The 27,906-nt window shown below is 57.2% G+C and overlaps 2 protein-coding genes and 1 pseudogene across 4 annotated transcripts in view; 2 read left to right on the forward strand and 1 right to left on the reverse strand.

Moving 5' to 3' along the window:
* Positions 1–1,797, reverse strand: part of LOC123931360 — a 16,875-nt pseudogene extending 15,078 nt beyond the window's left edge.
* Positions 1–19,568, forward strand: part of POLD1 (DNA polymerase delta 1, catalytic subunit) — a 22,196-nt gene extending 2,628 nt beyond the window's left edge. The window contains exons 2-27 of the mRNA XM_045988203.1: positions 4,230–4,432; positions 4,766–4,879; positions 6,576–6,722; positions 6,825–6,950; positions 7,020–7,188; positions 7,277–7,358; positions 7,433–7,562; positions 8,080–8,246; positions 8,558–8,662; positions 9,831–9,971; positions 10,050–10,160; positions 10,565–10,756; positions 10,943–11,031; positions 11,099–11,215; positions 11,403–11,516; positions 11,813–11,960; positions 14,910–15,005; positions 15,119–15,256; positions 16,133–16,308; positions 16,610–16,762; positions 16,898–17,000; positions 17,759–17,891; positions 17,979–18,092; positions 18,463–18,515; positions 18,611–18,708; positions 19,223–19,568. Of these exons, the coding sequence (XP_045844159.1) occupies positions 4,231–4,432; positions 4,766–4,879; positions 6,576–6,722; positions 6,825–6,950; positions 7,020–7,188; positions 7,277–7,358; positions 7,433–7,562; positions 8,080–8,246; positions 8,558–8,662; positions 9,831–9,971; positions 10,050–10,160; positions 10,565–10,756; positions 10,943–11,031; positions 11,099–11,215; positions 11,403–11,516; positions 11,813–11,960; positions 14,910–15,005; positions 15,119–15,256; positions 16,133–16,308; positions 16,610–16,762; positions 16,898–17,000; positions 17,759–17,891; positions 17,979–18,092; positions 18,463–18,515; positions 18,611–18,708; positions 19,223–19,328 (3,324 nt within the window). The 5' untranslated portion in view covers position 4,230 and the 3' untranslated portion in view covers positions 19,329–19,568. The remainder of the gene's footprint in view (positions 1–4,229; positions 4,433–4,765; positions 4,880–6,575; positions 6,723–6,824; positions 6,951–7,019; positions 7,189–7,276; positions 7,359–7,432; positions 7,563–8,079; positions 8,247–8,557; positions 8,663–9,830; positions 9,972–10,049; positions 10,161–10,564; positions 10,757–10,942; positions 11,032–11,098; positions 11,216–11,402; positions 11,517–11,812; positions 11,961–14,909; positions 15,006–15,118; positions 15,257–16,132; positions 16,309–16,609; positions 16,763–16,897; positions 17,001–17,758; positions 17,892–17,978; positions 18,093–18,462; positions 18,516–18,610; positions 18,709–19,222) is intronic.
* Positions 19,569–20,252: 684 nt separating this feature from the next.
* On the forward strand, positions 20,253–27,761 carry SPIB (Spi-B transcription factor). 3 transcript variants are annotated; one of them, XM_045988337.1, is made up of 6 exons: positions 20,253–20,363; positions 21,308–21,335; positions 23,185–23,257; positions 23,544–23,758; positions 24,135–24,285; positions 25,504–27,753. In XM_045988337.1, exons 1-6 carry the CDS (start codon positions 20,341–20,343, stop codon positions 25,800–25,802), a joined length of 789 nt encoding a protein of 262 aa, XP_045844293.1. In that variant the 5' UTR covers positions 20,253–20,340; the 3' UTR covers positions 25,803–27,753. The 3 variants fall into 3 exon arrangements, with proteins under 3 accessions (XP_045844293.1, XP_045844292.1, XP_045844294.1); XM_045988336.1 differs by lacking the exon at positions 20,253–20,363 and having other exon boundaries at positions 21,267–21,335; positions 25,504–27,756; XM_045988338.1 differs by lacking the exons at positions 20,253–20,363; positions 21,308–21,335; positions 23,544–23,758 and having other exon boundaries at positions 23,192–23,257; positions 25,504–27,761.
* The last annotated feature ends 145 nt before the right edge of the window (positions 27,762–27,906 follow it).

Below are 27,906 nucleotides of genomic sequence, written 5' to 3' on the forward strand. Positions count from 1 at the left end.
CAAAAGGAGAGTCTGTCCCAAGTCTTCCTGTCCTATGAAGAACTCTCGTGCACGGTCAGAGCAGACGTAATAGGTCAAAGGTGCAAACAGCCCCTTGTTCACTGACAGACAGACGGAAGTTTAAGCACAACGTGATACAGCTGCATGGTGAGGAAGTATTCAGACCTGAAAGACAGACGGGACACACTGACCTGTGCCGTGTCACGGGTAGACCTTGAACACGTTATCCTAAGTGGAAGAAACCAGACTCCAAAGGGCATGTATTCTAAGGTTCCTCGTATGGGAAATGCCCAGAATGGGCAAATCTGTAGCATTAGACAAAGTAGCTTAGTGCTTGTTTGGGGCTAGGAGAAGTGGGGTGGGGACGTTCTGGAGTGAGGGTGATGGCCAAGGGGTGCAGGGTTTCATTTTTGGGTGATGGAAAGGTTCTAAGATTGGCTATGGTGATGGTTACACAAGCTCTGAATATACTAAAAGCCACTGAACTCTACACCTGAAATGCATGGGCCATTTGGTGTGTGACTTTGGTCTCAATAAACTGTCCCATTCTGTCCCTTGCGCCCCCACGAAGCCAGTGTTACCAGTTTATGACCTATCTTTCCAGAATTAGGCATTGAAAACAAACATGATTTGGAGCGCCTGGGTGGCTCTGTTGAGCATCTGATAGTGACCTTCAGCTCAGGTTGTGATCTTGGGGTCCTGGGATGAAGCCCCCTGTTGGGCTCCCTGCTCAGCAGGGAGTCTTCTTCTCCCTCTGCACCCCCCAATAAAATCTTTTAAAAAAACTTTCCTGCCCCTATTCCCTCCCTTTTGTGACATTGACATTTTTGAAGATTCCCGACAGGTAGTTTTGCAGTCCAGTCCTTACTTTGGTTTGATTGCTTCCTAATGGAAGCATCAGGGCAAACATTTTTTAGACTTTTTTTTTTTAAAGATTTTATTTATTTATTTGACAGACAGAGATCACAAGTAGGCAGAGAGGCAGGAAGAGAGAGGGAGGCGGGAAGCAGGCTCCCCACTGAGCAGAGAGCCCGATGTGGGGCTTGATCCCAGGACCCCGGGATCATGACCCGAGCTGAAGACAGAGGCTCTAACCCACTGAGCCACCTAGGCACCTCAGACGTTTTTTTTTTTTTTACTACAAGACGATAACAGTGTAAGTGCACCATTCTGCACCTCGCTTTCTCTAACAATAGGTCTTTGAGAGCCATCCACATCAGTACATAGAGAGCTTCCTCATTCCTTTACACAGCTGCATAATATTCCATGGAACAGAGTTAATGTAGTTTATTTAAACAGTCCCCCAGGTGGGGACATTTAGGTGGTTTCCAGGCTTTTGTGATCACAAACAGTGCTGCCGGAAATAACCTTGTAAATGCAGATTTTCATATGTGATAGTTTATCTCTAGCATAAACCCCTAGATGCAGAACTGGCTTTCCAGCTATCCTGTTTTCACTGAGGTGGAATTGACATACAGTGAAATCCACAGGTTCTTAAGTGGACAGTTGTAGGTAAGTTAAAGATTTTAATTATTTATTTGAGAGAGAGAGAGCATGAACAGGGGGCAGAGGGAGAGGGAGAAGCAGGCTCCCCACTGAGTAGGGAGCCCAACGTGGGCCTTGATCCCAGAACTCTGAGATCACGACGTGAGCTGAAGGTCGACTCTTAACCAGCTGAGCCACGCAGGCACCCCTGAGGTTAACCATTTAGTATGTTCATGCATCCACCACCTCTGTCTACTTCCAGAACATTTTCATCCCCCCAAAAGGAAATCCCATGCCCCTGAGCAACATTCCCCGTTCCTCCAGTGTGTACTCGTGTGTCTGGCTTCTTCCAGGCAGCATGCTTTCAAGATCCGTCTGTCCTGTGTGTCTATCAGTAGCTGCCTGCTTCTAACGCTGAGAAGTATTTGCAACCACACATCCCCCGTCAGTTCAGAGTTTGTCTATGCTGTATTGGTTAGGGTCTAGGCTAAGCTGCTGTAACAGAGAACCCACAGCACAGTGGCCCAAGCAAGACCCAAGTGTATTTCTCCACACAACTGCCCTGAGGTAGGCAGCTCTGCCCCCAGAAAGTTGTCTAGGGGCCCGGGTTCCTTCTGTCTCGGAGCCTTGAATTCCGTGCAGTGTTGTCCATGCCCCCATGGTCAGGGTTGGTTGACCACCATTATATCCACATGCCAGCCATCGAGAAGGGGGAAGAGGCTATAGAGGCAAGCCTCCCTTGAAGGTTGTCTGGAAGTTGCACACCTCCCAGTCATTCCATGGGATAGCTCAACAATATGACCATCCCTAGCAGTGCACCCTGGGAAATGTAGTCTTGGGCTGGGCTTCCTGTGGCAGCTTCGAGGCAAGGTGTCAGTCCCAAAAAGGACAAAGGATGAGAGGTGAGACTGGATATAGGGTTGGGTAGGAGCACTTATGGGATCCAGAGGTGTTAAGGAAGCCAGGGCAGCTGACCTATCTACTCCCCACTGGGCCCAGTTCCTATAATCTATAATCTCTCTCCAGGCCTGGATGCTGGGAGACATGTACTTTTTAAAAACTTGTTTCTCTTTTTAGAATAACTTGAAATTTATAGGAAGATCAAAAGAATAATAGTACAAAGAACACCTGTATGCCCTTTACCTAGTTTCATGTCTTTTAACATTTGTCTTTGCTTTCTTTGTTTTGTGATTTGCATGTGCTCAGGCAGAATATTCTCTAACTGAACCGTAGGGAAGTTAGCAACCCGAATGGGCCTGAATACGGTCTTTGGTCAAACCTACCAGAGGATATGTAATTCATGCCACTACATCTTGTCAAAGCATACTGAAAAATAATTTTTTATATGTTGCGATCAAGAAAACATATAAACAGGGACACTTGACAGGCTTACTTGGAAGAGCACACAACCCTTGATCTCAGGGTTATGAATTTGAGCCCCATGTTGGGCATAGAGATTACTTAAATAAACTTAAGAAATCAAGTTTATTTAAAAAAAAAATCAGAAAACATATAAACATGTAAATTGCAGCCTCTTTTTGGTTTTTCGTTGTGTTTGCTACATTGGATCCTGGATGGGGGAGAGTACTATAAAGGGCATTTTGGGGGACAGTTAGAAAAATTGGAACATGGACTCTTTGTTTATGGTGTTATTCAGTTGTTGTTAAATGTCCTGGATTTGATCATCACACTGCCCTTGTTTAAGGGAATGTCCTTAGACAGCCTGGGTGGTTTGTTCGGTTAAGCATCTGTCTTCGGCTCAGGTCATGACATGGCGGGGGTTGGGGGGGTGGGGGGACTGTCCCTGCTCAGCAGGGAGTCTGCTTGTCCCTCTACCCTTACTCATGCACGTGCTCTCTCTTTCTCTCAAATAAATAAGTAAAATCTTCAAAAAGAGAGAAATGTCATTGGGGTGCCTGGCTGGCTCAGTCATTAGAACACGCCAATCTTGATCTCAGGGTTGTGAGTTCAAGCCCCACATTGGGTGTGGTACCTACTTAAAAAAAAAAGAGGAAGAGACAATGTCCTTGTCTTTCAGCAATACCTGCTGAAGTATGCAGGGGTCAAGGGGCATGGTATCTGACTGACAGGCAGCTAACTCAGAACGCTCAGGAAAATAGATAATGTGCTGACGTGTGCATATTACGGATAGAGGGGCTGATGGAGCCAGTGTGGGAACAAATTGATACTTGGGGATTCTGGGTGAAGGGTAACTAGTTCCGGCAATTTGGAATATTTCAAAATAGAAAGGACTTTGGTTTGGTTTGGTTTTGAAGGGGGATGGGAAGCCTCTCAAGCATTCTGGGCTGAGAAGGGACCAGATCAGATTTGTGTTTCAGGTGGCTGCCTGGCACCCAGCACAGTGTGACCGGCCTAACAGTCAGCCGCCCAGTTGTAGAATGGAGGCCTGGGCAGGTGGGGACACCGGTGGGCGACGGTGCCAGAGGCAGAGGTTTATGGTAAAGAGAAGAATGTGCTAAGGACTGAGTTTTGGGGGGTTGTGGGCAAGCGGCCAGGTGAAGGGGTGCGGAAGGTTTGCGCATGTGACGGAAGGGTTAAACTGAGGTGGGGAGTGGGCTGTCATTATAGTAACTCATGGTGGTTTGGCACAAGGAATGTGCCGGCACCCCACGATCATGCTACTCCCGGGGCCCTCCAGGGACCAAAAGGCTCCTGGCCATGGTGGGTGCATGAGGGGCCATGAAGAAGATAGGAACCCTCCCAAGCCCTGACTTGCCCGGCAGGATGGATGGCAAACGGCGGCCAGGCCCAGGGCCGGGGGTGCCCCCGAAGCGGGCCCGTGGCGGCCTCTGGGATGAGGAGGAACCGTGTCAGCCATCCCAGTTTGAGGAGGAGCTGGCGCTGATGGAGGAGATGGAGGCCGAGCACCGACTGCAGGAACAGGAGGAGGAGTTGGTGCAGCCGGGCCTGGACGGAGCAGTGGATGGTGAGACCTGGAGCGGGAACCCCCTGCATCCCCACACCCGTTCTGCCTGTGAACTGGGTCAGCCATAGAGCTTGTCTGTGACCTCTGACCTCTGGCCCACACAAAGTGCTAACCTTTGACCCCTTGCTAGTATGCCGCCTTTGTTGCCTACAGCTCCGAGTCTGACCTTGACTCTTGACCCCATAATCTCTCCTGAGTTACCTGCCTGAACCAGAGCGCCCTATCCACCTGACTTCCCTTTCATACATCAGATGCCACCTGGGAGGTCATGGGCTGGGCTGGGGGACCATGACTCCATGTACCCTGCTTGTCTTCCCTCCCCTCCACACCCAGGGCAGTTCTCCCCAGTGGCCATAGATGCCCGCTGGTTGCGGCCCACACCGCCCCCGCTGGATCCCCAGACGGAGCCTCTCATCTTCCAGCAGTTGGAGATTGACCATTATGTGGGTGAGCTCGGTGGGCAGAGGCCTGGTGGGTGGGAGGTGGGGCCCTGGGCTTTGAGGGGGGAGATGGACCCACAGTGCCCACGCAGGTGACCAGGGCTGTGGGTGCCCAGAGGGGCAGCAAGAGGGGAAGGGGGCACAGTTGTCCCACAGGGCTTCTTGGAGGTGGGGAGTATCTTCCAACTGAGGCCTGAAGGTAAGAGCTGGCTCCTTGCTGAGGGGAGACACTTGTGGTTTGACGTCCATCCGTCCCTCTGTCCATCTGGTATCAGTCAGGAACAGCTGAGCATCTGCACTGAGACGGGCCTTATTTCAGTCAGACCAAGTCCCTGTTCTTCAAGGCTCACCTATGGAAGGACAGGCAGAATAAAAAAGGAAATGGAACCTTGGGTGGCCGTGAGGGTTATGGAGGGACGTGGTAGGGCGGAGGTGCCAGACTGCGCATCTCTGAGGTCCGAGGAGGGAGAGTTCTGGAGCAGGGGGCAAAGATGGGGGGAAGGGGCTGCATGTGAGGCCCTGTCTGCCCAGGCAAGGACGTGGGGGCTCCATTCCGCATGGGTGGGAAAGCCTTTGGCTCTGCAGAGATCACGCTGATTCGCAGGTTAGTAAGGCTCCCCGTGAGAGAGTGAAGAGACAGGCGACTGGGAGGGCGGAAATGTCCGCCATCCACACACTGGACACAAAACCAGGATCGCAAATATGTAAAGAACATCCAGGTCTCAACAGAAAACAGTCCAGTCTGGGAAGAGACAAAACACTTGATCAGACAGTTCACTCGAGGAGAGACCGTGGCAAATCAGCACTGGGGTGGACACTCAGGGTCACTGGCTGTCAGGGTGATGCAGATGACAGCCACCGCGAGACACAACACATCCTATTAGAAGAGCTCACACCCACACATGGACACCAAGGGCTGACGAGGACGCGGGCCGGTGGATTGCTTGCTCACGCCCTCCCAGGGGGAATGCTGTGGTGTGTAGCCCCTCTGGGAAACAGCCTAGAAGTTTCTTAGAGTTCAGCCTACCCTTTTTTCCTCCTCTAGCTTTATTGAGATACAAGAGTTAAATCTACTCTTTTCTTTTTTTTTAATACTTTATTTACTTATTTGCCTGAGCTGAAGGCAGAGGCTTTAACCCACTGAGCCACCCAGGTGCCCCAAATCTACTCTTTTCTTAGGACCAAGCAATTCTACCCTAGATATTTCCCCTAGAGTGACAGGAGCCAGTAGACTATGGTCCCGTGTACGTGGACAGTCTCAAAACGACAGAAGTAGAATGATGGAGAGCAGACGGACCACCAGGGCCTGGGCTTGTGGGAGGGGTTGTGATGAAAGCACATCTCTCAGGAGCTGTCTGGAGTGGCAGACCTGTCTTGTGCCCGATTTTGGTGGCGGTTCCAAGAATCTACATATGTGTATTAGAGCTCATAACATTGGACCCACAAAGTCAGTATTTTCTAAAAGGAAATACTTTTTTGCAAAAAAAGACTCCCTCTAGCTCTACAGTGGCAAACGGACTGTAGGGACAACGATGGAAACGGAGGCTAGCAGGGAGGTGGTCGGGGCAGAGTGAACAGTGGAGAGATGCACCCCAAGATGCAGGAATTAGGGGGCTGTGTTCCTGGCCCAGGAGGAGGCTGGGGAGGCAGGCCTTTGAGGAATCTGTGGGAGTTGCCCCTGCCTTATCCCATGACACCCCCAGGCCCAGCACAGCCCCTGCCTTGGGCACCCCAGCCGTCCCGCAACCCCGTGCCAGTGCTCCGTGCCTTTGGAGTCACCGACGAGGGCGTGTCTGTCTGCTGCCACATCCAGGGCTTCGCACCCTACTTCTACACCCCGGCGCCCCCTGGTGAGTGGCCCTGACCCACCAGACCCCCTCTCGCCCCCGCCCATCTGGAGGCCCCTGCCCCACCCCACCACTAGTGCTTCTGACAAGCTCTCCCACGGCCAGGTTTTGGGCCTGACCACCTGGGGGAGCTGCAGCGGGAGCTGAATGCCGCCATCAGCAGGGACCAGCGTGGAGGGAAGGAGCTCACGGGGCCGGCGGTGCTGTCCGTGGAGCTGTGCTCCCGGGAGAGTGAGTGCTGCCCAGGGGCCAGGCGGGTTGGGGTCCCTCCAGGCCGGTGCTAGCTTCATCTGTCCGCAGGCATGTTCGGGTACCACGGGCATGGCCCCTCCCCATTTCTACGCATCACCCTGGCGCTGCCACGCCTCATGGCCCCTGCCCGCCGCCTCCTGGAGCAGGGCATCCGTGTGGCAGGCCTGGGCACCCCCAGCTTCGCGCCTTATGAGGCCAATGTCGACTTTGAGATCCGGTACAGACCCTGCCTCTCTCCAGCCTCCACCCCCGCTGCCCCCCACTGCCCCAGCCAGCTTCCGCCCACTGATCCTCACCCCCTCCAGGTTCATGGTGGACACAGACATTGTCGGCTGCAACTGGTTGGAACTCCCAGCAGGGAAATATGTCCTGAGGTCGGAGGGGAAGGTATGGGGCTCCCCAGGGGTAGGGGGGCCACAGAGCCGGGACCCTGCAGCCACTGACAGGCCCCATTCCTACAGGCCACACTGTGTCAGCTAGAGGCAGACGTGCTGTGGTCTGACGTGGTCAGTCACCCGCCGGAAGGGCAGTGGCAGCGAATCGCACCCCTGCGCGTGCTCAGCTTTGACATCGAGTGTGCTGGTCGCAAAGGTCTGTCTCCAGGGCCCGGAGCTCCTCCTGCTCTTGCTTCAGATATTGGTGACATGCTGGTCTCCTCCCAGGAGTCCCCATACTTCTTGAGCTCACTCGGGGAGAAGGGAGTGAACATGCAGATGGACAGGTCGTTGTAAGATTCTCCATCGAAGGAGGATGATGGCGGACAGTGACAGGGCAGCTCAGACAGGTGGGCAGGGAAGGCCTCAGGGGTGATGAGGCAAGCCTTGCGGAGAGGGATGAGGAGCCTCCCCCAGCGCACACGTGCCTCTGCAAAGAATAGCAAGTGCAAAGTCCCTGGGGCAGGACCATCCCGGTCTGTGAGGGACAAGGAGAGGGCCAGAGGGACAAGAGGGGAACCAGGGTGGGTTGCGCGGTTGCGTGTGGTCTCTAGGCAGTGGAGGCAGAGGGGAATAGACCGTCGGGAAGATTCGGAGCTGCAGCCCCCCCTGATGTGTCATGAAGGGAAAGGAGGAGCCCGGTCCCCTGTGTCCCCTTCTTCTTCCCTATGCAGGCATCTTCCCTGAACCTGAGCGGGACCCTGTGATCCAGATCTGCTCACTGGGCCTGCGCTGGGGTGAGCCGGAGCCCTTCCTGCGCCTGGCACTCACCCTACGGCCCTGTGCCCCTATCCTGGGCGCCAAAGTGCAGAGCTACGAGCGGGAGGAGGAGCTGCTCCAGGTGGCTCTTGTTCCATTTCCCCTCATTTCCTCAGAACCCCCCACCCAGCCTCCACATCCCAGGCTCAAGGCCTCTGGATGCTGAGATGCCCGGTCCACAGGTTCAGACCCCTTCACCTTGCAGGGGTGAACATTTCCCCTCTGGGTTCTGTGTTATTTTCAGAAGCACCTGCTCAGTCTTTCTACAGTGGGCACGAGAGCTCTAGGGTTGTTCTGGGGGGGCTTCTGGAATATTCCAGGAGTGGGGAGGACCCACGCCAGGGGGATGATCAGGATGCCAACCAGGGTGACCCAGTGTGCTCCCACCCCTAGGCATGGTCAGCCTTCATTCGTGCCATGGACCCCGACGTGATCACCGGCTATAACATCCAGAACTTTGACCTTCCATACCTCATCTCTCGGGCCCAGACTCTCAAGGTAGGGCAGACAGGTCGGGGAGGCTTACCCCACTGGGGGCTTGAGGGGCGGGCAGCTGCCCTGCTCCTCCTCGCTGCCTTCTGGCTTGTGGCTCTGTCCCTGGTGGGTGGCCCGCCTTGCCCTGAACCTGCAGCCCACCGCCCCAGCGGCTCCAGGGACCTCACTGAGAACCTAGCTCTGGCCCCATCCCTGCCCTGCTCGAAGTCCAGAAGGTGATTGTGGCTTTTGCAGAGGCAAGGAGGGCATTTATGGTTAAGTAAGGAGGGGCTTGTGTGTTTGAGGGGCAGACTGAAACGTGCAAGGGTATAGCATCTTCTAGACTTCAAAATATGTCAGCAAAAATTAAGGAACAGTGGGGAAGTTTCCTTGAAGCGTATGGCAAAGCCTTGATGTGAGGAGACACAATTCAGCTCACAATGGAGGTCATATTGTATTATTTCTTTCTTTTACTTACGTTTGGCCAATTTTGTAATGACAATTAAAAATCACGTTTGGGGCACCTGGCTGGCTCAGTCACTAGAGCGTGCAACTCTTGATGTCAGGGTTGTGGGTTCAAGACCCACATTGGGCATGGAGCCTACTTAAGAAAATCGAATGCTATAAAAAAAAAGTGTTTATGGCCTCCAACAGCACCAGGAAGTCCATCCTGGTCAGTTCCTCATGGGACACTGCTCCTCTCCCCTCTGCCCCCCTGCCCTGCTACTCCGCTGGCTCAGGCCTCTCCTCTCTACCCTGGCCCTCCCTCCTTCTCCTGCCCCGCCCCTGTCTCTCCTGACCTCAGGCCTAGCTCTCCATGCTGCCCCCTGCTGGGCTCCCACCTAGCTCTCCCCAGGCCCCTCACCCCATGCACACAGTGTCCCCACTGAGCTCACCATCATCCCCGACTCTGCCCCTCCCCCAGCCACAGGGCACCATCTGTAGCCTCTCAGCCCTGCAGCCATCAGGCCTCTGACTATCCCTGTCCTGACCTCCTGTCTCTCACCTCCAATCCCTGCCTTGCTGGCCGCAGAGGGCTTTTCTGCATCAGAACTGCTCCTGCTTCCAGACTCTCCGCGGGAAGAGCATGGCATCATGGGTGGCATCGCGGCCCTGGGATGGGGGTGGGAGTCCCCGATCTGGGCCAGGCTCCCCACCGCAGCCCCATCCTGCCCGCGGCCTTTGTCCTCAGGTGCACACGTTCCCCTTCCTGGGCCGCGTGTCTGGCCTCCGCTCCAACATCCGGGATTCGTCCTTCCAGTCCAAGCAGACTGGCCGGCGGGACAGCAAGGTGGTCAGCATGGTGGGCCGCGTGCAGATGGACATGTTGCAGGTACACGGCCGGGCGGGGTGGGTGCTCCCCTCACGGGGCCGCTGGGGCCCAGGGCCCACCATGCACCCCCTGCCTTAGGTGCTGCTGCGTGAGCACAAGCTCCGCTCCTACACGCTCAACGCCGTGAGCTTCCACTTCCTGGGCGAGCAGAAGGAGGACGTGCAGCACAGCATCATCACCGACCTGCAGGTGCCCGGCCCTGGCCTGTGACCTCTGACCTCTGCATCTCCTGCTCCCCTCCCCCATCTGACTCTTTTGTCGACTCCTCTGACCTCGGCCTCCCACCTTCCTGACCAGGGGGCTTCAGCCTCCCAGCTGTCCTGACTTTCACCTTGACCTCTTGGTTTTGACTTGTGACCTCACCCTATAGGTGTAAGTCCCCACTCCTGCCCCTTCACAGGACCTCTGGCACTGCGTCCTTTATCCTGCAGCCCCACCCGCATCTCTGGTCCACACTTGCTCTCCAGACGGCCCCCTCCTCCCTCTTACCCTGTCAGCTCCCTGACCTCCCCCCCCTCCTCACTCTGCACCCAGACCCTCGCCCTCTCCCTGACACAGCCTCCTCCCCTGATGCCACCCGTGCCTGTCCCCAGAATGGGAATGACCAGACGCGCCGCCGGCTGGCCGTGTACTGCCTCAAGGACGCCTTCCTGCCCCTGCGGCTGCTAGAGCGGCTAATGGTGCTGGTCAATGCCATGGAGATGGCACGAGTCACCGGCGTGCCCCTCGGCTACCTGCTCAGCCGTGGCCAGCAGGTCAAGGTCGTGTCCCAGCTGCTGCGGCAGGTCAGTGGGTGGAGCCAGGGGTGGGCCCGGTCACGACACCCCCAGCAAGTCTCCACTCCTGGCCTCTGATCACTCTCTGTGTCTCCTGGGAGGTGACACCTGGATGTCCTTGCGTGCTCCTCCTCCTCCCTCTTCCTGTCTGCCCACGTCTGTCTGCCTTCCATTTCCCGACTTCTCCCCTCCTAGGCCATGCGCGAGGGACTGCTGATGCCCGTGGTGAAGACAGAGGGTGGCGAGGACTACACGGGGGCCACAGTCATCGAGCCCCTCAAAGGGTGAGGCCCCGTGGCTGGGTAGGGGTGGCTTGGGATTTCCAGGACTGACTCCTCCTCGACCCCCCAGGTACTATGATGTCCCCATTGCCACCCTGGACTTCTCCTCTCTGTACCCGTCCATCATGATGGCCCACAACCTGTGCTATACCACGCTTCTGCGGCCTGGGGCCGCCCAGAAACTGGGGTATGACCCCCCTCTTCATCCTTGTATACCCCAGGACTGCCTGTGAGCCAGCTTTAGCCAGGACAGGGCCAGGAGCCCAGAAATAGTGGTGAGGGGAGATTCAAGAGGTGGGGAGAGCCTGAAGGATCTGGAGGAGGAAGTAATGGGGAGGCCAGGTTCATGCCGTCCTCCCCATCCTCCTACCCAGTCTGACTGAGGATCAGTTCATCAAGACACCCACAGGGGATGAGTTTGTGAAGACCTCAGTGCGGAAAGGGCTGCTGCCCCAGATCCTGGAGAACCTGCTCAGCGCCCGGAAGAGGTGGGTTCTGGAGCATCACACCCACACCTGTGCAGACTTGCTCCTCATCCCTCACCCTCATGGTCACCCCAGAATTGCCATGTCAAACTTAACTGCAGCTGTATGTGAATTAGAACAAGACACCCCTCCAAACAGCTCCCATTTGCCTCCTCTGCTGGGTGCCTCTGTGCAGTGCACAGCCTGCACAACGGTACATGGCACCGATTTCTAGAAAGGCCCAGAGCCCAACCCCAGCCTCTCTTCTCTCCCTGAAACCTGGGGCACTGCATCAGTGGCCATTGCTTCTGTCCTTCCAGGGCCAAGGCTGAGCTGGCCAAGGAGACTGACCCCCTGCGTCGGCAAGTCTTGGATGGGCGGCAGCTGGCATTGAAAGTGAGCGCCAATTCTGTATATGGCTTCACTGGTGCCCAGGTGGGCAAGCTGCCATGCCTGGAGATCTCCCAGGTGAGTGCTCAGTTGCCTCAGTAGGTAGGGGGGAGCAGATAGCCCCTCCCTAGGAGAACCAGGTCTCCGTGTGGTGGAGGTTGCAGTGCCCCAACTTGCTGAACATCCTCTGTGGGTCTGGCAGGTGGCGAAACGGATGAGGGTTCCTGCCCTCCTGCAGCGTGCAGCCTCATGGGCACACAGATGGTGACAGCTGTAAATGCATATAGGAAGGCAGTTGGTGCCAGGGCCTCTGCAGACAGATGAAGCAGGAGGGAGGGGGAGTGGCAGGGTGAGCAGAGGTTTTGTTCGTTGCTCATTCGTTCCATTCATCATAGTCCATCTGACAGACCCCACCCGCCTCCTCCCCTGGTGCCCATGAGGGTAGGGATGCAGAGGGCGGGTTCCTACCAGCTGGATGGGCAGAACAGGGCTCATGGGGGCTGGAGCGCTGCTGGAGGCCGACCAGTAGCACCCAGGCTCTGACGCTTCACGCGCTGTGTGAGCTCTGTTGCTGAAGGAGCCAGTTTGAGGGTGCTCCTTCCCACCCCAGCTGTGTGGTGCTTGCAGAGTGCTTGGTCAGCGCCCTGCTCAGAGGGGATGTGGACAGAAGACCCCACAGTGGGGTCCCAGGCCTGTTTACCAGAGGCAGCTCTGCTGCTCCGATGGAGAAACAGATCCATGCTTAGACCACAGAGGATCTGGGTCCAAGGTACTGCCAAGCTGGGATCAGTGCCTCAGCTCATGGCTTGAGAGAGCCTTAGAAAGGTCTTCCTGTCCAGCCCCTTGCACTGGTGTTTGGGTCTTAGCACATTCCAAACTTGGTTGCCCCCTGCCATGGGAAGCTCCCTCTGGACCTGGGCACTATGTCAGTCCTCATGTGGCTCTGCATGGAAGACTTGGAAGAACTGCCAGTAGCTGGGCTTTTGGGTGGGAGAGACCTGTGTACACTCCCACGCACCTTCAATCCCAGAGCCTCCAAGATCACACTCCCATCCAGTGATCCACCAGAAGGCCTCGAACTCAGAACATACTCACGATTATGACTTTAATATAATAACAGTTAATAACTTTAATAATAACAGTTAAAGCGTAGGGATTAAAATCAGCTGAGGGCAGAGTGCCTGGGTGGCTCAGTGGGTTAAAGCCTCTGCCTTCAGCTCAGGTCATGATCCCAGGGTCCTAGGATCCAGCCCCACATCAGGCTCTCTGTGCTCGGCATGGAGCCTGCTTCCCTCCCTCTGTCTCTGCCTGCCTCTCTGCCTACTTGTGATCTCTTGTCTGCCAAATAAATAAAATCTTGAAAAAAAATTAAAAAAAAAATCTGCCAAGGGCGAAGGCACAGAGCTTCTAGTTGTCTCTCCCAGTGGAGTCACATGGACAGTGCTCATTTCTCCTGATACTGGTGTGTGACAACGTGCGCAGAGTGTTTCTCACTAGGAAAGCTCACCCGAGCCTCGGTGTCCTGGGTTTTTATTGGGGGTCAGTCACATAAGCATGGAGCTCTGTGTGACTCACCTTTGTTACTCGGTTCTCCAGACCCTCCAGACAGAGGTCAGGCTGATACCATATGGCCCCAGGCCTCACTGTGAGTCATGGTAGTACAGTCCAAGGTCCTAGGTGAACAAAGACACTATCTTAGGTAGGACGTTTCAAGGGCTTAGAGGTTTCCTCTAAAAGCCAGGCCTCTCTTTGGCAAGGTTCATCCCATAGTGCATCCCACCCATACTCCTCTCATTGGCCTTCCATAGTCCCTGGGGCCTCCCCAGTCTACTTGGTGGAAAGAGGCGGTGTTCGGCTGTTGGACTCCAGCCGGTGAGAGGAAAGGCCAGGCCTGGAGGGTTTGGCTTTCCTTCCCCTGGAGCGCCCTAATCAGAACTGTTGCTTCCTGGTCTGTCGCTCTCTTTTCCTTCTTCACTCTTCTCTCTGTCCCTCTGTTTTATCTGTTTCTTAGCCTCATTTCTTTTTTTTTTTTTTTTTAAAGATTTTATTTATTTATTTGACAGAGAGAGATCACAAGTAGGCAGAGAGGCAGGCAGAGAGAGAGGAGGAAGCAGGCTCCCTGCGGAGCAGAGAGCCCGATGCGGGGCTCGATCCCAGGACCCTGAGATCATGACCTGAGCCGAAAGCAGAGGCTTTAACCCACTGAGCCACCCAGGCGCCCCTCTTAGCCTCATTTCTTATTGTTGTCTCTCAGGCTTACAAAAACAAAACAAAAAAACCCATGGAATCATTCCAGGAAAAGATGAAGGGAAGAAGGAACACAAAATAGGTGGAACACACAGAAGGAAGATAATACAGTGGTCGATTTAAGCCCAGATAAGATCAGTAATTATACTAAATATAAGTTGCCTAAACACTCCAGTTAAAAGACAGAGATCTCTGACTGGGTCCAAACAAACCAAAACAGAAGAGTCATACCCGTTTCTCCTTGGTGTGTGCTCCTAGCCCTCCACTGCCCCAGCTGCAGCTTCCTGTAAAGTAAGACTGTTGTAAGGTTTCTCCATGAGACTAGCACAACCCTAACCCTGGGGGGAGGGGGCACTTATCACATAGGGTTATTTCCTGTTGCCCAAAGATGTGGGCTGGCACTGCTGGCTTTCGGGGAGGGGCCGGGAGCGCCAGTGGTCCTGTACCGTGGAGAGCTGCCTGCAGTGTCACCACATGTCATGGCCCCTCTGTGGAGGGAAACACAGTGTCGATGGCCTCTCCAACGTCAAGCTTGCCAACACGCACTTTTTGCAGTCATTCCTCTTCTGTGCCCAGAGCTCTGGGCCAGGGACCCAGTTCTTTCCAACAGACCGTTAAGGAGCAGCTTAGTAGCCCCATTTTGTAGATTTTGCAAATCAAGGCTCAGAGGGTCGGAGTCCCTTGGCCGAGTCCACGCCCCCAGGAAGTGGAGGTGGCAGCCTGAGCCCATGAGCTGTAGATGGCTCCGGGGCCCTCACTGGCTGGTTCTCTCCCTGACAGAGCGTCACTGGGTTCGGGCGCCAGATGATTGAGAAAACAAAGCAGCTGGTGGAGTCCAAGTACACGGTGGAGAATGGCTATGGCGCCAACGCCAAGGTCAGAGGCTACCCGACCTGCTGCCCAGAGATGGGGCTGGGACTTGTTGGGGAATGACAGGGGGCTGGCCCCCTTCTCCCCTCTTCCTCCCAGTCACACACACCCCTCCTCAGGTGGTGTATGGTGACACTGACTCAGTCATGTGCCGATTTGGTGTCTCGTCTGTGGCGGAGGCAATGGCTCTAGGGCGGGAGGCCGCTGACTGGGTATCCGGCCACTTTCCCCCGCCCATCCGGCTGGAGTTTGAAAAGGTAAGTGGACCTCCCTTGGGCTTGGAGTAGCCAGGTTTCAGAGGATCTCTGATTTTCGGGGCCTGCAAAGTGTAAGAAGGCATTCACATGAAGTTCTCCTGGCATGTCAGCATCTGGAGAACCCCAGTGTTGCTCAGGGTCTCTCCTTTTGGGGTGCCCTGCTCTGGGTACTCTGGGTATCCCATTCTCCATGTTCATATGCCCCAGTTTTGAGGAATTTTGCTGCCTGGATTGTCTCAAGTTTGAAAACCTCTGACGCCTTGGGCTTCGCTACGCAGGACGGTGTCTATTTTGTGAAAACCTTGTCAGTCTTCAAGCATCTCTGGTGTTGGGTGTGGGGGCTGCCTTAGGTGCTGGGGACCCTGATGGGGTGAATCCCGGATTGGGTTGCCATTGGCCAGTGCTCCTTGGAACGCAGGAGGAATCAGGCTGGGGTCTGGGGACACACACTACATGTTCTTTCCAAGGTTCAAACTTAGGGTCAGGTCTTGGGTATACCTGCTCTCAAATTTGGAGCCTCCCAGTTTTGAGAAGCCCCCATGTCAGGGCTCACTCCTGGGCCTAAGTCTCAGCTCCCTGAACCCCTGTCTGCCTCAGGTCTGTCCCAGATCCAGATGTGGGGCTGTCCAGGCTACACCCCCACATCTGGGTCTTGTGCTTTAGGACCTATCTCTAGGTTTATCCCAGTCTCTATTTCATGTCTGAGGCCCCTAGAATGCTGAGGGTGCCCCTGGGCTCAGGCGCTGGAGTCTTAGGTTCCATGTCCCCCAGTGTCCCCATCCCACATGGCACCGATCAGCCTTGTGTGTCCTCAGTTTCTGAGGGAAGTTTCGGGCCTCTGGAAGTCTCGGGTCTTAGCCGTGGGTCCTCCCCCAGGTCTACTTTCCCTACCTGCTCATCAGCAAGAAGCGGTATGCCGGCCTGCTCTTCTCCTCCCGGCCGGATACTCACGATCGGATGGACTGCAAGGGCCTGGAGGCCGTGCGCAGGGACAACTGCCCTCTTGTGGCCAACCTCGTCACTGCCTCCCTGCGCCGCCTGCTCATCGACCGGTGGGTGGGATCCCCTCCCCTGAGACCAAGGAGTCCCGGCCCCCAGCCCCCTCCTCCCCTGGGGACCCAGGTGTCAGGCCCAGCTCGTCCTCAGTGGCGGAACGGTGGAAAGAGTGTGGGGTGGGACAGCTGTGGGTCTAGGCCCCGCCTCAGCCACCTTGCAGCCTGTGGCCTGGCCACATCCCTCCCTGCCTTGGGCCCCAGAGCACATCCTGGCCCCCCAGCCTTGGGGGTGGTGGAGGTACCAGCCTGGCCCTCAGCAGCCGCTGGCGACACCCCCCACCCCATTCTGGCCCTGCAGAGACCCGGCGGGCGCTGTGGCCCACGCGCAGGACGTCATCTCCGACTTGCTGTGTAACCGCATTGACATCTCCCAGCTGGTCATCACCAAGGAGCTGACCCGCGCGGCTGCTGACTACGCCGGCAAGCAGGCCCACGTGGAGCTGGCCGAGAGGTCTGCCCCGGGCGGGTGTGCGGGACCGCTCAGAAATAGCCCCTCTCCTGCCAGCTGGGCACCGCTTCCTGTACCCCCGGCCACCCCTGCCAGCCCACCTGCCCTCACCGCCTGGCCTCCCTGGTCTCCCCGCAGGATGAGGAAGCGGGACCCCGGGAGTGCGCCCAGCTTGGGCGACCGTGTCCCCTACGTGATCATCGGCGCTGCTAAGGGCGTGGCTGCCTACATGAAGTCCGAGGTCAGGCCCACCTGGGCTGCCCGCTCCGCCCAGCTCCCCTCAGCTCTCACTTCTGCTTTCCAAGCCTGGCGGGGAGGGTGTTTCCCTCTGTGGGCCCCACAGGGCCCTGAGAACCGCCCCCAACACACCCCTGGGAGTTGGCTCCATGATGCCTTTCTCCCAGGCCTCCTGTGCCCTCTGGAGGCCCCCCCACCGCGTTATTCTGAACCCCGCTCCCTCCCCCTGCAGAAGAAGACCCAGCTTCACTGTGCACACTGAGTCTTGCCATCTGTTTCTGTGCCTGTGTCCTTGGTCCTTGCTCTCCAACCCATAATTCTCTAGGATTCATGTCCTCCCCCTCTACACCCTGATGGCCAGTGACCTCCGACCCCCACAACCCCTTCCTCAGTCTCCAGGTCTGGTCCCGCCCCCTCATATCTTGGCTTCTGGCCTTCGCCTCTAGCTACTGTGCACCTTCACGACCCCCCTCCAATAGGTGACCTCTGACCCTTGCTTGGTATAACCTGAGGGCCCCCACCCATGGACCCCAGCATGGATCACAGCTCATGGCCAGGGACCCCCTTGAGGTCTCCGACACCATCCCGGATCCCTGCCCTCCCACTGATACCACCCCTTGCAGGGCGGCACCTGGGTCCCGTGACTGCCCCACACTGTTGCCCACCATCACGGCAGGGAGCCCCACCCCATGGCTTGCAGTGCCCTTCACCCCGCTGCCTGCTGAGGACCACAGCCCCGGCCCCCGGCCGCTGTGTTTGCAGGACCCCCTCTTTGTGCTGGAGCACAGCCTGCCCATCGACACACAGTACTACCTGGAGCAGCAGCTTGCCAAGCCGCTCCTGCGCATCTTTGAGCCCATCCTGGGCGAGGGCCGTGCCGAAGCCGTGCTGCTGAGTACTCAGGGGCAATGCCCAGAGGGGAGCAGGGGGGCACCGGCGGTCTGGGGGGGGACCTGGGCCCACTGCCTGCCCTCACCTGCAGGGGGTGACCACACACGCTGCAAGACGGTGCTCACGGGCAAGGTGGGCGGCCTTCTGGCCTTTGCCAAACGCCACAGCTGCTGCATTGGCTGCCGCACCGTCCTCAACCACCAGGGTGAGCGCCGGACTCCAGCCCTGACCCCAGCCCCTCGGGGGGACCCCAATCCTCCACCCTCCACCCTCCACCCAGCTCCTCTATCACTGAGATTACTGGCACCCGCCCTCCTAGCTGGCAGTGCCACCCGGATGGGCCTCAGTCCCTGGGCGGGAGCTCCCGTTCACAGGCACCCCCTCGAGGGTCCTGGGCCCCCCACCCCGGGAGTTCCCCGGGGAGTTTTCCCCCCGCACACTCGCTCCCTTGTTCTCTTGTCTCTGGGGACTTTCAGAAGCCGGGATGGGCAGCGGGTGGGGAAGGGGCAGGGACAGGGCAGCTCGGGCTCTGGCTGGGCCCCAGCTCCCCTGTGCCGACCCGCCCCCTCTGCCAGGAGCCGTGTGCAAGTTCTGCCAGCCTCGGGAGTCTGAGCTCTACCAGAAGGAGGTGAGGGGCGAGGCGGGGCGGGTGGGGGGTCGTGGGGATGGCGAGGGGAGGGCAAGGCGGGGGCCGGGGCCCCCCTTCAACTGTCTCACCCCCAGGTGTCCCACCTGAACGCCCTGGAGGAGCGCTTCTCGCGCCTCTGGACCCAGTGCCAGCGCTGCCAGGGCAGCCTGCACGAGGATGTCATCTGCACCAGGTACGCAGGCCCTCCCTGCAGGCTCCCAAGGCCTGGGGACCGGAGCCCTGACCCTGAGGTGGGGGGGCACGCTGTCCCAAATGGCTGGTGTTCTGGGTGTCCCGGCCTCGCTGTGGGGAGGGCGCTGCTCCGGGGGCCAGCATCTGCCCAGGAAATGGCCACAGTTCTCTCTCTCCTGCTCTTTCTCTCTCTCACACACACGCATGCATACACGCGCACACACATGCACCGTGGCCCAGCCCCCTCCCCCAGGGCGGGCCAGGCTTTCCCCAGGGAACGGGTGGGCGGGGCTGGTTCCCACGCCAGGTGACAGGTGATATACGGCTGGTGGAGCCCAGTGTCTCCGCGGGTGCCCGCTGTTACGGTTCCCCCCATGCCCGCTGAGCAAACAGCCTGCCCCTGAGGGGGGTTGGGTGGGCAACAGGCGGGGGCCAAAGTCCTGGGAACGGCCCCGGCCCCATCACTGGGCTGGGCAGCGCCCCAGTCCTGACCCTGACCCCCACCCCACCCACAGCCGGGACTGCCCCATCTTCTACATGCGCAAGAAGGTGCGGAAGGACCTGGAAGACCAGGAGCAGCTTCTGAGGCGCTTTGGCCCTCCTGGCCCTGAGGCCTGGTGACCTCTGACCCCTGCAGGCTTCTCACGGGGGCTGGGGGGGCGGGCGGGGACGGTGTTGACGGAGAATTAATAATAAAGTTCAGGCCTTTTGTTTCCTGGTGCTTTGTGGTCTCCCGTGGGCGAGGTCCACTGTCCTGAACCCTGGCCCAGGTGGGTCATCTCCACTCAGTGGGGTCCTCTGACCCCAGGAAACCCCCGCTGACTTCCTCACCTTCCCTCCAAGAGCACTGCTGCCAGCCCGATGAAAGCCGGGCCTGCCTCAGTCTCCCCCTGAGACCCTGAAGGCCCTGAGGGAACGTCTAATCACACATCCTCCTCTGCCCGGACTGCCCCGCCCTCCCTCACCCCCCCATTCCGCCTCCAGGTGCCGGCCTGTTTCCTCCTGGCCTGGGGCAGCCCCTCGCTCAGAAGCCTCCACTCCAGGCACAACCCAGGGGACCCCCCTTTCCATGTCATACACCCACGATGTTTCCATCTCCGGGTCCTCACAGGCGCTGGGCCTGGGTTTTCCTCAGAGTAGCCCCCGCAGTCCCTCCCAGTGCACGTCCACTGCTGGGATTCCTGGCGTCCCCACCTGGCCTTCAGATGCCATTGGCGTTTGAGTCTGCTCCTCAATGTCATGTGCCCCCCACCCCCAGCAACCGACTCCCCCACTCTGGCTCCTGGGCCTGGACCCCCACTTCGCTGACCACAGGACCCCTTGGCTTCCCTACTTCCTTAGGGTCCTCTGGAATCCAGCTCCTCTCCCATCTCCACCACTCAGGGTCAGCCCCCCATTCCTACCCCAACTGTGGGGATCCCCAAATCCAGATGGGCCCTGGGCCTGCCCTCTCCACCACGTGACCAAGGTGTTGTGCAATACAGCCCCCTCCCCTGACCCTCCCCGAGGGGATTTTCGAGGAGGGCTGTGCTCCGTGCAGGCCAGCGGCACCCCTGCCCCCCCCAGGGGGCTGGGCCAAGGCATAAATAGGGGTGGTGGCTGAAGCAGACAGCACACCCAGCCCGGCACCACCATGCTCGCGCTAGAGGCTGCACAGTAAGTGGGGGGTCCCTAAAGGAAAGGGTCCCCCTGCCCTTAGGACCCCCCGCCAGGCCTCCCTCAGGGGTAGGGGGCAGGGGGGTGGGAGGGAGGGGGTTCACCCTGCCTTTTGCCCCATTCTAGATCTCTTCCTTTCCTTTCTTGGCGTCCTTCCTCCATCCTATCCCTGTCTCTCTCAAACGTTGAAAATCTCTCCTTTGGATGCCTGCCTGTCTCCCCTCCGGCTAATCGCCTCTCCCAGGCAGCCCCCAGGCCTGTCTGTCCCCCCAGTCCCCTATGGGGCTTCGCCGAACCTCTGGTTTGCCAGAGGTTGCCCACTCTGCTGCTCATCACATCCTTATGTTTCTGGGGTTCTATCCTCTGCCTCTTGCTCCCTCTCTGCCTCTGTCTTTGCCCCGGTCTCTCTCCAGTTCTTTCTCTGCCTGTCTGTCTGTCTGTTCTCTCCTGCTATCTCCCTGTCTCTCCCCCAGCCCCTTCTGCCGATCTCTGGGATCTCTGGGACTCAACTGCTTCCTGCATCAGCGAATGTGTCTCCACACTTTCCTCCCATTCTTGCCCAGTGGCTCTCCATCTCCTCTGGTCCAGAGTGGACCCATTTAATGGGCTTGATGACGGAGGCCCCCTCCCTGCCCCCATCAGCCCACTGGTGCCCACACCGCCTCTCCAGGGACTTTCTCTCCCTCACTTTCCCTGCCCCCCAACCAGCCTCTGCCTATGCAAATCCCAGGGGAGGGGGGACATTTGCCTGTCCCCCCACCCCCCACTTCCTGTCCCGCTCGAGTGTGGTGGGGCTGGTCTCACCCAAGGACACACAGCAGAAGAGCTGCGGTGGTCACAGCTGCAGCTGCCTCCCCCCTCCGGCCCCCCCACTGGTTCCCAACCACCCTGAGACTCCAGGCTGAAGGCACCCCTGACATGCCCCTGTGTCTCTCCCCCTCCAGGCTCGACGGGCCACACTTCAGCTGTCTGGTGAGTCGGGGCCCTGGGGACCAGGGAGGGTAGAGGGGACCCACATGGCCCACCTTGACCCACCTGCCTCAGTTTCCCCTTCCATTCCTTCCCATTACTTTGTCTTTCTGACTCTCCCTCCATATGTCCCACCAGCACCCTCCTCCTCACCTGCCCCATCTCCTTCCTGGACCTTTCTCTGCCAGCTCTTGCCAGCTCTCAGACTCTGGGTCCACTTCCTGTCGTGGGGAAGGATGGGGGTCCTTGTGTCTTTGGCTTTGTGTCTCTCCCTCCGCCCACCCCACATTCAGCAAACCTATCGATTCCTTCTTTCCTTCTCTTCCTTGCCAAATGGTTTTCTCAAAAGTGTAGTCCAAGAGTTCAGACGCACAGAATACTATGCTCTCACCATCCATAACCCACAACCCCGTCCAAGAACGAAAACCTCGCTCACTCCCCACACCCCATTGCCAGCACGTCCCACCTTGCTCCAACTTGATGAGTTTTTTGCTTAAAAAAAAAAAAAAAATGGAGGTATAACCTACAAGTTGGCAAAGTGGCAGATCTGGTGTACAACCCAGTGACATTTCACATGACGCACACACCTGTGTAACAGCGAACCAGACCAAGACATAGAATGTTTCCATCCCTCTGGAAGATTCCCAAACAACAACCACCCCTCCCTGCTGGGATCTTTTCCAACATGGATCCATGTTGCCTGGTTTTAACCTTGATATGAAGTGTATCAGGCAGGATGTCCCCTTTGGCTCTGGCTTCCTTCATCAGCATTCTGTATTGGGCATTGTTTTGCTGTGGTATTTAAGTACACTCTGTCCCCCATACGGGGCTCGAACTCATGACCGGAGATCAAGAGTCGCATGCTCTACTGCCAGCCAGCAAGGTGTTCCAGCCTTGGTTCCTTTTCTCTGCTGTATAGTGCTCCGCTGTGCCCCTGCCCTGCAACACACACATGCCACGACCACCTGTTTATCCACTCTCCTGTCCGTGGGCTATTTCTCGCTTGGGGCTCTTGGAAAAGCTGCTCTGATTGTTCTCGAACAAGGCTATTTTGTAGGCCTATGTTTTCAGTGCCGTGGGGTAATACCTGGGAGTGAGGATGTCTAGCCTTGGTCTTGACTATAATGGCTTAAAGCAATACATGATTCTTGAGGGGTAGATCAAAATGATAGATAGGTGGATAAAAGAAGCATTGAGATTTTCTTTGCCTCTGTAGAAACACTTCTACTCCTGGGACAGGCGAGCCTGGGGGAATTCTTCCCTGCCTTCCCCACGCCTTCCTAGGAGCCCACGGTCTTAGCAGGTGCTGGCTGCCATGTCCCTGAGACCCTGGGTCTTGGGGTTTCTGCACATCTGCTGTGTCTTTCTTTCTTTCTTTCTTTCTTTTTTTTTTAAGATTTTTATTTATTTAAAAAAAAAGATTTTTATTTATTTAACATACAGAGAGAGATCACAAGCAGGCAGAGGCAGGCAGAGAGAGAGAGGGGGAAGCAGGCTCCCTGCTGAGCAGAGAGCCCGATGTGGGGCTTGATCCCAGGACCCTGAGATCATGACCTAAGCTGAAGGCAGAGGCCCAACCCACTGAGCCACCCAGGCGCCCCTCCTGCTGTGTCTTTCATTGTGTGTGTGTGTGTGTTCCTGTTGTGGTGTGTATGTGTGTCCCTGCTTTCTGTATCTCTGTATGTCTCTTTCTTTGCCCCTGTCTCTGGTGCCTGGTCTCTATGGCTCTTTCTGTCCATCTCCCAGCCTTCCCCTCTTCTCCCTTGTCCTTGTCAGAACCCTTCTGCTGGCCCAGAATGGGTGTGGGGGCTCCCCAAAGCCTGGGATGACCCCTCTTCCCCCCACCCATCAGTATCCAGATGGCGTCTTCTATGATCTGGACAGCTGCAAACACCCCAGCTACCCCGACTCAGAAGGGGCTTCTGGTGAGTGGCCCTGCCCTAGCCATCCTCCTGACCTGGACCTTGGGCCCATTTCACAGATGGGGGAGCTGAGTCCCAGGGGAGGATGTCACTTAGTTCAGCAGGATAAGATTAGCCCAGGTCTCCAGACCTCCCCCCTTTTCCTCTCCCACCCACCCTCTTGCCCATGCAAATTCTGGGGAAAAACATTTGCAAGGCCCACAATGGCCTCTCTGTGCTGGGGGCTTCGAGTGGGTGGGGCTGAGGCCAGACCTGGCTTCTGACTCAGCGCCCTCCCGCCCTCTCCCAGACTCCCTGTGGGGCTGGGACCTCAGTCCAGCTGTCCCGGCCACCTCCTATGAAGCCTTCAACCCGGCTGTGGCCACCTTCAGCCATCCTCAGGGTGTCCAGCTTTGTTACGGACCCTCGACCTACAGCCCCGTGGGGAGCCTGGACCCAGCCCCCAGTGTAGAGGCCCCAGGGCCCAGCTTCCCAGCATACCCCACGGAGGACTTCACCAGCCAGGTGAGGGGCAGGGACACGATTAACTTTCCCATCATCGGCTCGAGATTTCCTAGATGCCAGGCAGCGTGTGAAAGCCTCTGGGTTAAGTACCATTTCTGCTCCATTGCACGGGCCAGCCAACAGAGGCATGGATGTCAGGCAAGGAGCTGCACGGGAGGCCATGTTCTGGGTTGGGAAGGCTTTCAGGGAGGGGGCCCAGGTATCCCTTGGCCATGCCATGGAGATGGGAACTGAGGCCAGAGCACAGGCTGTAAAGGGTTGGGGGGGCACCATGGGGAAGGCCACAGCGAGGACCCAGGAGGAGGAAGCTGAGGGAAGAGCAGAGGGAGGGAGAAAAGGGGGTCCCCGGACTGCAGGTGATCCTGACCTTTTGCAGACCATGGGCCCCCCGGCGTATGCCCCGTACCCCAGCCCTCTGCTGTCAGAGGAGGAAGACCTCCTGCTGGACAGCCCGGCCCTGGAAGTTTCAGACAGCGAGTCGGATGAGGCCCTCATGGCTGGCCCCGAGGGTAGGGCATCTGAGGCAGGTACGTAGGAGCTAGTGGGGTGTGGTGGGGCTCCAAGAGGAGATAGGGGAGGGGCTAAAGGAACCCCGGCTTCTCAAGCACCTACTGTATACTCCAGTGATGCGGGTATTTCCCTGTGTGACCTGGGGCAAATGACTGTACCTCTCTTGGCCTGACTTTCCTATCTAGCATGGGGATGACGTAAGTGTCTATTACTGGTGTGTGGGGATTAAGTGCGATAATATGGGTGAAGGAGAGCAGTGCTTGGCACAGAGCAGTCAGTCAGTACGTCTCCACCCTTCACAGACATGATAGCAATGGACACAATCATATCAACACAGGTCTCCGGAAGCCCTGTTTCCGCCCATGTGACTGACCGGTGGTTTGCCCGTAGGATCGTGAATTACTTTCCCTACCTGGCTCTCGGTTTCCCATCTGTAAAATGGGCAGCAGCAGCAACAGCCCCATCTCCTGGGCTTCTGATGAAGATCAAATGAGCTCATAACTGTAAACAAATGAGCTCATAACTGTAAATGCCTAGAACTAAGCGCTTCACAAAGATTTGTAACACACACACACACACACACACACACACACACACACACACACACCCCCTCATTTACAGCTGAGAAAACGCCAGCCAGCTCAAGGTCACTGCTGGGAAATGGCAGACCTGGGGTTCTGGTACCCAATGGCCTGCTATGAACAGCCCCTCTCTGGTTTCGTGGGGGTCTTTGCTGCTGGTAGGAGCCAAAAAGAGTCAGACCCCCAGCCATCCCCGCAAATCCTTCCAGGATCCCAGTCCCTCTGGGGCTGAGAAATGGCTAGGCGCATTCAAACCCACTCCAGATCTCTTCACCACCACTCCGCGCCCCGTTATAAGCCTTAGAGGGGCCCTGGCAGCCCATTCCACGGATCCTGTCCTCCACATGCAGGGCAGACACGTATTACTACGTGCGGGCCACCAGCAGAGCAGAGGAGAGACGCAGGTCCCCAAGATAAAGCAAGGCAGGGGGATGGGAGCTGTGGGGTAACAGCTTCGGGGAGGAAAGAGGCTTGCCTCCGATGAGGGTGGTGGTGGCCCAAGGCGGACCCAGGCAGATGCCGCCTCCCTCGTCCCAATGCTCTCGGCTGGGAGACTGAGGCTTGCTGGGGGCCCGGGAGGAGGGGTGAAGCGGAGGGGGCGGGAAGGCGTGGCGCCCCAAGGCTCGCTCCTCTAACGCGCCCCGACCACCGCAGGGGCCCGCAAGAAGCTCCGCCTGTACCAGTTCCTGCTGGGGCTGCTGACGCGCGGAGACATGCGCGACTGCGTGTGGTGGGTGGAGCCGGGCGCCGGGGTCTTCCAGTTCTCCTCCAAGCACAAGGAGCTCCTGGCGCGCCGCTGGGGCCAGCAGAAGGGCAACCGCAAGCGCATGACCTACCAGAAGCTGGCGCGCGCCCTGCGCAACTACGCCAAGACCGGCGAGATCCGCAAGGTCAAGCGCAAGCTCACCTACCAGTTCGACAGCGCGCTGCTGCCCGCCGCCCGCCGGGCCTGAGCCCAGTGAGGGGCTCTCCGGGGCTCCACGTCTGCGTCACGTTGGCGTCCTCACACTCTAGGTCATAGGACCCGTGGATTCCCCACGCTGTTGGGGGGTGGGGGGCTGCCATAATCCCTAAGCTCTGCCCAGGGCCCCTCTGGGACTCCACCCCACCCCAATCATGTCTGGGGCCCCTCTGGGATTTCCTTGTCATGTTCAGGATCGCCAGGATCCTCGTGTCTTGGGTCACAGAACCCATGGAGGACTATACTCTGTGTCTGTGCGGAGGGGGTGGGCAGGACCCTGCTTGCAGATTGCCTTGTGGTGTCTGAGATCGTCCAACCAAGCTCTCTGAGCTCCCTTGTGTGTCTGGGATTCCTCAGTCTCATCTGGGGAGGGTGAGCTCACAGCTCATCACACAGGGAGGGGGTTGCTGCTTGTAACCCTAAGCCCCGTCCAGCCAGGGTCTCTCTGGGATCCCCTTCTCATGCCTGACACTCTCCTGTCAGATCTGAGATCTCCTACTTACGTCTGGGGCCTTCGGGAAACCCTCTATCATGTCTCAAATCTCTATGCCCATCTGTGACTCTCTTGTCCTGTTCCCCGAAATATGTTTGTCATCTTGAGATCCCCCAATTCTCTGGAACCACTGTGCTATCACTTTTTTGTGTGTGTGTCTGGAATTCTCCAATCACATCCAGGGTACCTCTGGGATCCTTTGGGCATGTCTAAAAACAACCTTGTCAGGTCTATGGGAGACCTCAGTGAACTCTGTCTTGTCCAGGCCACCTCTGGGATACCCTGGTCTGTCTGGGATCCTTCCAATCACATCCGGGGCCTCCCTGGGATCCCCTATCTGCTCTGCCCCTTTGGGGACCCCATCAGCAGACCTGAGTTCTCACAGGGACCCTCCCCTTCCTGGGGTGCCCTCTGTAGGGCCAAGCTAGAGATCATTCTGGCCAGTCAACTGATTTCTGGGTGATCTTGGCAGCTCTACCATGTCATCTCTAACCAGAGGTCTCACATTGCTGCCCCTACCCCTCTAGCTCCCTTTGGGGCAAATCAGATCTCCAGTGGTGGGTCCTTCTTTAGTTCCCTGCAGCAGTGAGGGAGATTTTACAAACTCCTTCCCTTCAGACTTTGCACGATCCAGCAAAGGTGGGCAGCTTTGCGGTGCAGAGAGGCTGGAGGAGGGTGCCGGGCACCCTTAACTGGGTGCCTGTTCTCCAGTCTGTCCCAGTCCCCGCTGCCCCTGGCTGTCAGACCCCAGTGGCTTTTCTCAGTCGCCTGTTGGCCCCTGACCATTTGTGTCTTCAGCCCTGGTGTGAACCCACGGAGGTGAAGCTTGGGTTCACCATGGGAGCTCCGATTCAAACCCTGTGGGGGTGTCACAGACTGTGGGCTAAGATGCCAGAGTCCCAGTCCTTGAGTCTTCGTGACTGAGGGATCTAGGGTGAAAGACTTGCTGCTTCTGGGCCTCAGTTTGTCCCTTCTGTGAAAGGGGAGAGGAGGAGGAGGAGGAAGATAGAAAAAGTCCCTTGCAGCCCTGCTGAGCCTTTGATGCATCTTCTGGAAATCTACCCCACCACCCATTCATTGACGTCCAGGAGGAGGAGGACAAGGAAGGAACTTCAAGGACCCAGAGAGGGAAAAGGTCCTTATGTGGCACACAGCTGCTGGTAGCAGAGCCCAGGCTGGGACCTGCCCTCCAAAGGACAGCACACACCTTCACACTGGAATGGGAGCAGGGTGGGAAGGGAGAGCCAGGGACAAAATTTTCCCAGGGCCTCCTCTTGCAAATGAGGTACCTTTTGCAAAAACTATCATCATCACCCCAAGTGTGGAATAAAATAAAATAAAAACAAATCAAGGTAGACAGACTTCCTAGGACCCTTTGTTAGGGATGGCTCTTTGTCGGCCCAGACCTGCTGACTGGCAGAGACACAGGCGGAGGCAAGGCGGACCACAAGAGGGGATGGAAGAGGCGTTCAGAGCCGCATCAGGCTGAGCTTTGAAGGCCGCGGTAAAGGGCTTCAGATGCAGGCACTGCTGGTTCCGTTCAATTTTTGTCTGTCTCTTTTTTATAAAGATTTTTTATTTTTAACCAATCTCTATACCTAAC

This window comes from Meles meles, chromosome 19 (assembly GCF_922984935.1).
Source record: "Meles meles chromosome 19, mMelMel3.1 paternal haplotype, whole genome shotgun sequence".
Lineage (NCBI taxonomy): Eukaryota > Metazoa > Chordata > Mammalia > Carnivora > Mustelidae > Meles > Meles meles.

What these genes read in the sequence shown, in the direction of transcription:
- SPIB (XM_045988336.1), top strand. Translation starts at nt 21,282, where the DNA reads ATGCCCCTGTGTCTCTCCCCCTCCAGGCTCGACGGGCCACACTTCAGC. An exon ending in CGACTCAGAAGGGGCTTCTG is followed by an intron (nt 23,258 to 23,543) that starts GTGAGTGGCCCT and finishes GCCCTCTCCCAG; the next exon opens with ACTCCCTGTGGGGCTGGGAC. An exon ending in GGGTAGGGCATCTGAGGCAG is followed by an intron (nt 24,286 to 25,503) that starts GTACGTAGGAGC and finishes CGACCACCGCAG; the next exon opens with GGGCCCGCAAGAAGCTCCGC.